Source organism: Opisthorchis viverrini, assembly GCF_000715545.1.
Source record: "Opisthorchis viverrini unplaced genomic scaffold opera_v5_163, whole genome shotgun sequence".
NCBI lineage: Eukaryota > Metazoa > Platyhelminthes > Trematoda > Opisthorchiida > Opisthorchiidae > Opisthorchis > Opisthorchis viverrini.
In genome coordinates this window covers 62,322-72,760 of record NW_008751821.1, presented here as the reverse complement: position 1 = coordinate 72,760, position 10,439 = coordinate 62,322, and the positions used below count along the sequence as shown (strand labels likewise).

General features: G+C 44.5%; 1 protein-coding gene across 1 annotated transcript; it reads left to right on the top strand.

The window, feature by feature from the left end:
* Positions 1-9,644: 9,644 nt before the first annotated feature.
* On the top strand, positions 9,645-10,031 carry T265_07263 (hypothetical protein; the record flags this gene model as incomplete). Its single annotated transcript, XM_009172741.1, has 1 exon — positions 9,645-10,031. One exon carries the CDS (start codon positions 9,645-9,647, stop codon positions 10,029-10,031), a length of 387 nt encoding a protein of 128 aa, XP_009171005.1.
* Between the last annotated feature and the right edge of the window lie 408 nt (positions 10,032-10,439).

The following is a 10,439-nucleotide window of genomic DNA, read 5'->3' as shown; positions in this document are numbered from 1 at the left end:
CAACCAGGAAGTTGATTAGCACACGCTTTGTATGGCCCTTCATGACTAAGGACCAGAAATTCTGGGCCAAATAGTGCATCGCCTGTCAACGTAGTAAATTAAATCGGCATACAAACTCACCTATCGGTTTGCTTCCCCTTCCGGATGCTCGATTCACACACGTCCATCTCGACATTGTTGGTCCACTTTCCCCATCAAATGGCTTCACGCATAATCTTACCATAATCGATTGTTTTACCCGTTGGCCAGTAGCTGTGCCTATTTAGGATACTTCAGCTGAAACGGTTGCCTTTTCATTGTTGCAGCACTGGGTGAGTAAGTTTGGTATACCTTCCACCGCTACTACCGATCGCGGTTCACAATTTCAGTGTAGTCTCTTCCGGGAGTTTTCTATACTGTTCGGCTTCCATCACATATCGACCACAGCGTATCATCCCTGTTCCAACAGTCTAGTTGGGTACTTAAATCGCCACTTCAAAGCTGCATTAACTGCCCAAATGAACCCGTCTTCAAGGTCCTCTTCTTTACCCCGCATTTTGCTTGCTATTCGCCCCACTGTTAAGGAGTAGCTTCCCTGTTCACCAGCCGAATTAGTATACGGTAAAACTTTACGTTTACCCGGTGAACTGGTTTCCCCTTCTAGCGCACAGCCCGAACCACCCGTTACATTCGTCAAACCTCTGGAAGAGCATATGTCCGAACTTCGTGCGACAACGACGAGACGATCAACGCGAACAGAACACATCTCAACCGATCTCTCTTCTACACCATTATTATTTTTCCGACATGACGCAACGAGGAAACCCCTCCAACCCTGTTACGATGGCCCCCTCAAGGTTATCAACCGTTACTACAGATACTTTGTTTTAGAGAGACACGGAGGGCACGATACTGTCTCCATTGATCATCTGAAACCTGCCTACACCGAAGCACCCACGACCACATCCAGCAATCCTGCTATCCCAACAACACCCACACCTACCCATGATATCCGGCTTCCAACCTCACTCCTTCCACTAGTCGTTCTTATTGGGTAGCCAGACCACTACATGGTATGCTCAAAACTTGTTTCGTTTTTTGCTCGTACAAGCTTGTGGAAGAATTATTTTGCATATTAATCTAGCTACAAATTTAACGCATTGAATTTTTCAACCTAACATAAGTTGTGCATGAAATCGACGGTCAGGTTGAACTCCGTTTCTGCGGTGCATCAACTTCCAAACGTGAGCCAGATGAGCACATGCCGCTCTCCTCTACGGCTGCCGGTGGGCCGCAACAGGCGTGGACGAAATGAACGCCCATCGAATGTTCGACGAGGAACGCAATGTTAGGCCCTACATGCTGTGCCATGATAAATTTACGAGCCTTCAGGACGACCAGGTGAGCCGAGTACCTACCTTCTGACCCGCCAGCTGGCTCTACCTTTGGGGTGGGATGCATTCCACAACAGTCATGACAGCTATCAAAAGCGAAGCTAGAGATTCACTCCTGGGCGGGAAGGCCCAATGCGGAAGCTCCATTTTAATCGGGATGCTCGAAAAAATCTGATGCTTCTTACAAAGCTCTTGAAGGCAAGAGCACAACGAACAAAGTGACCTGGAAGATAACAAACTTTTTTCTTTGGAAGAGCACTTAGTGTTATCCATTCTGGGTCCGATGGCTGCGACGGTTATCCAGCTCTCTGCTGCGGCAGTATTTTTGCGCGTGCTCTAGATTCTGTCTGGCTGAACAAGAGTTTCACAAACGACACCACACAACTGATCGAAAATTTGTGGACTTTCATGAATAGAAGGTGGAGAAAACACGGTCAGAACATTGGAAAACAGGCCAACGGAAATTTAGTCCGCCGTCGTATTCAAGGGGGGCGTTTCTATGGTCTCACCACTAGAGCGTGCATTGATGTTGTTTTATTTATTTAATTAACTTTTGAAACCTAAACCGCGAAATGCCCTGGAAATTCCGGGGCCACATCCGTCATCTCTCACAGTCCTTGGCCATTGATCAGGTAGACGCCACTCCCATATTCTCCTTTAGACCATTTTGTTTGATAGCGTGCATCATATGACCGAGTCGCCGCAGTTCATTGTGCGGGAAATTTTTGGCAACTGAAGCCCGTCACGAAAAACCAAATGCCCGTTTCTCATTATCTAGTGCTTAACTCGTTCACTCCATACGTCTAACACCAATTCTGAGTTATGCAGGGCAAAAAATCCTGAGGGCGATTTACACTTCCTGCCTACGAGGGCCGGTTTACAGAAAGAGTCTTTAGTGTCTCCTAGCACGCGCCACCCTTGAGAACAACCGGTATGTTATTTCTGTGGCGCGACTGACCGCAGCTCTAACCCGTGCAGTGATTTCACCAGAATACTTCCACTATGATTAAGCCCTTCTGCTGGCTCCTGTGCTCTTCGCCAACGTATATAGGGCATATACAGCACCTGAATTGGGGCCGACTTCTGTTGGAAGCGCAAAATTAGTTTACTTCCAAATCCTCCAGACACCGAACCACTGTTCTTCCAGCTCAGTTCAGTTACCTGGGTCCCACTTATTCCTACTCCACTGAACAGATCCCAACCATGAGAGTGCAAAAGCTTCAAAAACCATGCCCTCCGGGAGTGTTTTCAGGGTGTGCGGAGAAAACTGTCAGGGGCAAGTCATTCCGACACCTACCTCACACAACCCCAAGTTGTTTCTCTCCTAGCGCTATAAACAGAAATCCCATCACGCCGTGCAGCATACGTCATACTTCGCTTTCCCGAAGTTAATATTTTCCGTTGTTCTCGGTGTTTAACTTGAATCTCGACTGAGTCTTGAGTTTTCAACAAATGGTGATACATTTTTTCATAATGGTCGAAACAAGCTCTTTCAAACTTTTCATCTGTAATTTTCAATCGAACGCACATATGCTTACCGAGACCAGAATTCGAGTACTCCTACGAAAAGCCTTTGCATAATGCTTAAATCGGATGACAAACGGACCGATCAAAATTGTAGTGCGTCTTGCTTTCTTCGGCTCCGACTCTACAATTATGAGCATAACTACAGTGTGCTTGTTTTTGAGGCGAGCAGTGGTACGGCTCCATTAAGTCTAAGCACGTTAAAAGTTTCAGTGAACAAGCCGCTCGTAAAGTTTGTCAACAGAATGCTGCAATGAACGGGCAGGTGTACGAGATACCACTAAGGCCACGAGCGCAAGTCTAGGTCCCGTGGTCGTAAAAATCGCCCCTCATACCATCTGAGTTGCATTTTCTCGTCTCCATATCTACATTAGTCTTATCTCTTGAACTGAAGGGTGATCGTTTAGCGATTGAGGCAGAGGGTGCAATGTTCTCCCTGCAGCATATTCAGACCGATCAACACGCTGCGTTTAATATGGGAGCGGAGATTCTTGCCGGCTAATTGCCATGTAGTGCGTCCTCTGCAACAAACGAATCCAGAGGACATGCTGGACACAAGGAGTTAACGTTCTTACCTACCTTGGAATGCCTCCTCCAGTGACAGCCAACTTTTTTTTACCGTAATCGTCCTACGGTCTTCGCCCATTCATCTAACTCCCTGGGAAAGACTTCCAGTTTTCTGCTCAGTAGACGGACACCAGCCATACACATCACCCCTTTTGAGATTTTGTTCGGTATTCCAAACTATTATTGTGTCAGCAAGCTCTACTCTGCGTCTCTCCACACTAATGTGTCAGGTGAAGCTTCCGTATTATCAGGTGTAAGAAGAGGTTTTGTAGGTAGGTTTTGTAGATAAATAGCTGTCACCCACGCAATCGGATTAGCAATCCACACAAATTTGATCAGTTGAAACGCTTTCAAGGTAAAATGATTCCACTGCTGAACGCTTCCAATTCGCGTCCAGGGTCAACGACCAGGAAGTATGCGCAGGTGGCAAAATTCGAAAACTCAAGGTTGTGGAAATAGCCGAATATACATTTCAGGACAATCACAGTAATGCAATGACAGCTAAAGACTGTCCCACAGGCAGGAGTCCGGGTGGCAGTTGTGGTCTTACTTGGAAACAGTCACGTGCAGTTAAACTTTTGTCGGTGGATGACTCAATCTAACATTATCTTCTCAGGATACACTAAACTCCTCTTTCAAATATCTAGCTACCTTATCTCTATCGCGATTTTCCGATCAAAGATATCATTTTCTAGCCCAGTTTTGACAATATTTCTTCCCGAACGCCTGGACCTTACATTACCATCCATGATTGACCTTAGGGATGTGTGTCGATATCACAAGAGTTTTGGGGCATGATTGACCTTAGGGATGTGTCGAGATAACAAAAGAGGTTGAGGAACACAAATGTTACAGTGAACAACGGTATCAAAAGTAATGTACACAAAGTCAACAAGTTCAGGGGTCGACAAACTATGAACAAACCTGCCACTAAGTTTTCCAGTCATTGATTTCAACTTCCAAAATTCCTATTCAAGTAAACGTCCGCGATCCTTGGAATTCCCGTACTGTAGCGCTATAAATAAAAGAATTGTACCGACTTCAAATTGTGTGATTGTGTTGGCTTCCATACACCGGACAAGGAACTGCTACTTCTGAACGGGGTCCTAAAGTTCGCGCCGAGGCTACGAGGTTATAAGAAAACAAAACACACTAAGCAAGAAATCTAAGCATCTAAGAAAGAAATACGATGACAAGATTAAACATCCGTTTGTGTCCAGACCAAAATGAAACGCAGTAAAGGCAAAAAAGGAAACAACAAAATGGGGGATGACATTGTACGCGATAAAAAATATAAGAGAAAAATCAACAGCAAGAGGGATCTATCCTTAGTGGGCATGTTCAAACAGCTGCAAATAAAACGGCTGGCGATCGTAAGTTCGTTGAATATGAACCACCTTTGGTGATACTTACTAAACAATCTGGCAGTATGAGTGTTTACAATTTCTAGCTGTTACACCGAGGCCACTTCAAAAGCGACAATCAGCATTCCGTTGGAGGTAGCAGGGAATAGCTGTAGGCGACCAATTCAAACCGGCGTGGTCACATGCTAATTTGAGGGAGGTTTACTGGCTAGGTGGTGCACCACCAAGGTCATAGTTGGTTGTGTAATCGTCTTTGAAGCTTGGAAAGAAAGGCAATCGTGTAAATGGGAAGTTCCTATAATTCCGAGTGAAGCGTACGCGCCTCAATAGCTACCTATAATGACTGAGCGGTCAGCCGACAGGCCTTTCTGGGGGAAGATTTTCGTGCATCTAGATGGATGAGGCGAAAGAAAGATTGGAAACGCACCAAACACAGTTTTTAGAGCGGCTCATTAACGCTTATTGAGGAGTTGGGTTGCGAAGCAGCAGAGTGAGGCGAGCTATAAGTCGAAGGCTACGGCAGGTGGTAACATACAGAAAGAAGTTGATGACTATACCATTTTACGTGCTCCGTCGAGGGTAGCGTTATAGACCCTCTGGATGGATTAGTCAGAAGAATCAACTGTTCAAGTCATGCAGGGAAACATGGGTACATGGTAGTTTTGCACGGTTTGAAAATTAGGTGGGCTCAGCTCAGCGAGGTTACAACCCATGGAAAATGGTAGGGTTTTTTTTAATTTAATGCCTGGGAAGCTTCAAGCTGCGTACATTTAGTGAGCCTTTGTTAACTCACGCAAGATATATAGTTTCTATTCTGTTGTAATCAATGTTTTGGATTCATAGAGTGGTTTCCTTGGATGTATGCTGCAACCGGGGAAAACTTAAGCAAGGGCGTCCGACAGAAGTTGGTTTCATTTCAATTTTCTGCGTACTCTGTGGAAATTATTGAGAGCTCTAATGGTGAGACAATCGTTCCGATTAAGAAGTTTTTGAAATCATCGGCAGTGTGTGCTGGTAATACGAATTTTTGGGATAGGAGTGGTGGTGCACGAAGCGCGTTTAACGTTCGTAGTCGTGGGTAGGGCGGTTGATGGGCTAAGTCCTGAATTCCCGGCAGAATGTCAAGCAGGATGAGGATAGACTTTTTGAGATAATTCTAAGGAAAGCAGGTAGTTGAAGAGGGAGTTGTCAGCCATGCAGCCTTCAGCATTATACGGGCTAGGGAGAGGTGCAGAAGCAATTAGTGAAGTGGGTTGCGGAAGAAAATTTTGACCAGGTGGGAAGAATGTGGATGGTCAGGCAAGGCTCATTGGAGGGGTATTCGATGAGGATGCATGGTTTATCTTTAGCTTGAAGACAGATAGAGTGATGGTATTTTTGCCGTGTATGACACTTGGATATGAGTTGCAGTTTTTTGGGCAGTAAGATATAGTAAAGCTTGAGGTCTCTAGCAGGAACATCATCATCCTCATCAGAAACAACTGGGTCATATCTGGAGTAAGCGTCGTATTCGATCACGTTTTCGGATGTCTTGGACGTGTTCCTAGAATTGAATATGGTTGGTAATATGGTGGCATGAATAATGAATTAGGAGACCAGGGCTCGTACAGAAGACATGGGGAAGAGCCTCGTGGAAGCCTGGAATATGTACGAGGTGTAAGTAGCAGGACGCAGAAGTGGACTGTAGTTGAGATTTCGTTCTCTAAGCAGCGAAATCGACGCCTACTGTCCATCCAATAATCAGATCATCATTATGGCTACGCCCGTGGACATGCGTATAAAGACTATTTGATTCCTGAATTCTCACGACTGCTTTGCATACACACTTCGCTGCGCCTAATAATGCACATGACCACCGAATCTTAACAACGCAACGTCAGTGCAAACACGGATCTTTGATTATCGGTAATGGTACTAGTAAGTTTGTCTTTATCAACAGCAAAACGTATTAAATAGCACCTTTGACATGCAATTGATCATACAACATTTCTTCAAGAATCCCTGTTGAGTTAAGGGGCATTCCGGAAAACGATAACTGGAGCGACTACGTCGTTGCACTCTGTGACGCATTCCAGCTAATGGGCACCATTATTTCCAGATAAGAATAAAGTTTTGGCTATGGTAATTAATTTGCAGATTTTTGAAAACGCTGTGTTAACCAACAATGAGTTGTGCACATCTGAGGATGAGGATAATCCATGGAGCTGCATACTAGCATCATTACTGCAAAATGCATCAAATTGTCTTTTGCTATTACACTGAACACAAGGCGCGCTTACCAAGAACCAATGTTGTATGGAATTTCGCCAAACAAACTCACCTAATTTGCTTCGCCTGAAGAGTATAACGATATTCAACTATCCACTTGTGCGGAATTGTTATCGGCTGTTCTGCGGCTGATGCTATTACCACAACTTCGTAAACAACTTCTCGTTAGTTCGTCCCGTACAAATTGGAGCTGCATGATAAATACCCCATTTTCGACAGTTATACATTGTTGCTGAATGGCGCTTAGGGTATCAATGATGTGTCAAAAACACTCACATCACACGCATGTAGCGCCCGTGTAAGTCACCGGGGATTATACTTTAAAAAACGTTAACCCTTGGGCAAAGACGGAGTGCGGCTAGAACAAACAATTGAAAACGCTGTTGCAGTTCATATAAACTAAATTAAGGTTCTACTTGGTGTTCAAATTCTACGGAGCCTTTCATGAACTCCTCACAGGTCACAAAAATTAAAAATCGAAAATTTGTGGTTACAGTGATATCCCTGTTCTGCAGATATTACATCATATTTCAAAAGCACCACAGAAGGTTAAAACATGCTAGGATTTGTTTTCGTGTTTCATCTCGTGAACTGGTAATCGCATGCAAATTTGTGGTGGACAGTGCCCTTGAAAGTTAGCCAACTTAAACCAAATCTTAGGAACAACATCACCTAAACCTTTGGTCGGGTCGGACAAAGTTTTCGTACACTTTTTAACTCCATAGACCCCATAGATTTCTAATGAGTGGCCGGATTTGGAGGATCTGGCAGCCGAGTTGAAACCTTAGATAGAAATCCCTAAGGTTAAGACAGATCGTCGCCGACCAAAGCTTCTTGAGATTCACTTGTCTTCTCTTTACCCTGCGCTGACTGCGTTGAAGAAATAACATACCTAGCATTTCATTCCACCTTACCAAATTTACGAGATTATCCCTAAGGTCGTCCACTGAACTCGATTGAGAGCTTTTGCGCACGGCAGCTTCTAGGGTCAAATATACCTGAGCCCATGTACCTGGCCAGCTATATGCGCAACGGTTTGGCCTGCGCAATGTACTGGTAAGGTTAAAAGAACAGTGAAAATGATTCCCGCGGCAGAAAAAGCTAGCACGTCCTCACAGCTCACATATTTGCATTATCCTCGTTATATTTCCAGTGCGAATGCAGGTTGTAATCTGAGCGGGGCGGAACCAACCAAGCGAGTAGCTCATCTTCTGGGATTCAAGAGCGGTGCCTGCTACATTTCGATAAAAGATTCAAGGGATTAGTCTTCGCGGTGCTGAAATATGGTGAAAATAGCAACTCAAACAAATTCGCGTGATCCGGTGATGTACAATCAGACGAAAATGGCGTGATCTACCGCCATATAACCAGATCGGTGAGAGTTTTCAACAAACCGATGACGAAAATTACTCAACTTAGATGACGCACCCAGAACCCAACATCGGACCGCCTACTGAATATTCCAGCCAACTTGTCTTTTCAGGATGCACGAAAAACCAAACCCTCATTGAGCGTCTAGCTACCTGCTACATAAATTGTCGCCGGCCTCAAATCCGTGGATTGTGAAACTCGTCCTTGTTGTNTAAATTGTCGCCGGCCTCAAATCCGTGGATTGTGAAACTCGTTCCTTGTTGTTTGTCCTCGTTCCCTTGGGTTATCGTCATCTCCGCCCTGTTTGAAGAAGGTTTGACCAACAGGGTTTCGACCGTTGACCCATCAACACACAGCGAGGACATTGTAAGAAGAGTTTCAAACTCACTTTTACTAAGAATAACCTTTATCCGACCGTTGTCTCTGCAAGTCTTCGTACTGACAAGCTTACTGACCCGCGCTGAGAACCGTAAGAGCAGTACTACATTTTTTCCGCTAACGCCGTTCAAGTGAACGGCAACTGCTGAATGAAAGGAACAAGACCCACCCTTGAAACTTAGGCGAAAGCCTCGGGCTTGCGCATTAATCCGTGGATCCATTAGCTTCAAAAACCGTTTTGACAACGTTCCAACTAAAAAGTGAGATCCGAAGTCAACAGCGATATAAGAGGCAATTGGGCTTAAGACGATGTAATAAACCTAAAGGGAACGCGTCTGACTCGTCGTAATAAAGTCCGAGTCATGAAATAACGTAGCAATATGCCAAGAGTACCAGACGCTAGAAGCAGCATATAATCAAACTCCCTAAAAAGATTTGGAAGCTCTTGCTTCTGTGAGGCGTGACATAATAACGACAGAATAGTTTGGGCATACATGTTTCGACTTCAACTAGTAAAACTTAACAGAGCTTAAGTTGCGGGTGGAAGGCTACGGAGAATAACAGTCATTGGGGAGCCCTCTTTCACGTGAGCTGAGGGTGCAGCGAACTTAATTGCAAGAGAATTGGAAATGACTCAGGTGGAAATTGAACTTTTCTTGCGAGACATATTTACGCGTTGTGGACATTAACGTCAGCCGTTATTTGACTCGACCAATTTTTATGCAGTGCTATAGATGACGAAGAGATAAAATGATGATGAAAAAGAGTAAGGAAAACGTGGATAGGAATTAACGCGTAAATGGATTCGTTTATAAAAATACGCGGCGTCGATAGCGTAGGAGAAGCTAGACAGTCTGATGATAAAGAAGAAAAATGGTCAAACGCAAACCAAGCCACGTTCTGGATGGCGAGATCTATGAGGAACTTCGCGATGACTAAGCAAACCAAGGAGCGAGTAAAATTATTAAATACGCTATTCGAGAGCAGATACACACAATCAGCTAGATCTCGCTTGTGCCCGGATACGATTGTTGCCGAAAACGTGATAACGAAACAGTACCTCGCAAGCTCTGGCGCAGTGGAGGATAATGCATATGTTTCCCGATTTCTCCAGCTGTGCATAAAACGTGATAACGAAACAGTACCTCGCAACGTTGTGGTCAAGCTCTGGCGCAGTGGAGGATAATGTATATGTTTCCCGATTTCTCCAGCTGTGCAGAATATTTCGTCACACTTGTTTCCTCATGAAAGCGATTAAAACAAAAGCAAATTTTATGCAGGGTAAACAGCGTAAAAGAGTAAATCACGCAAAAGAGTGCTTTCAGGCAAAGTAAAAAACCGTCTACATCTAGACAGGGATCACTATGACTAATCTGACACGTACAGAATACGGAGTATTTGACGTGGGGCTCGTTATATTGTCTCAAAATAGCTTCGGTGCGGTGATGGAGTAACTATGGCTGGGAAATTTCAGTCTTCACGCACCTCCTACTTGTCTTAATCTGATCATTAATGGAACCTACATCATGCATCCAGTCGCATGCAGCTTAGGACTGGGTCCACCCAAACCAGCATGTTTCTGGGAAATTAACGT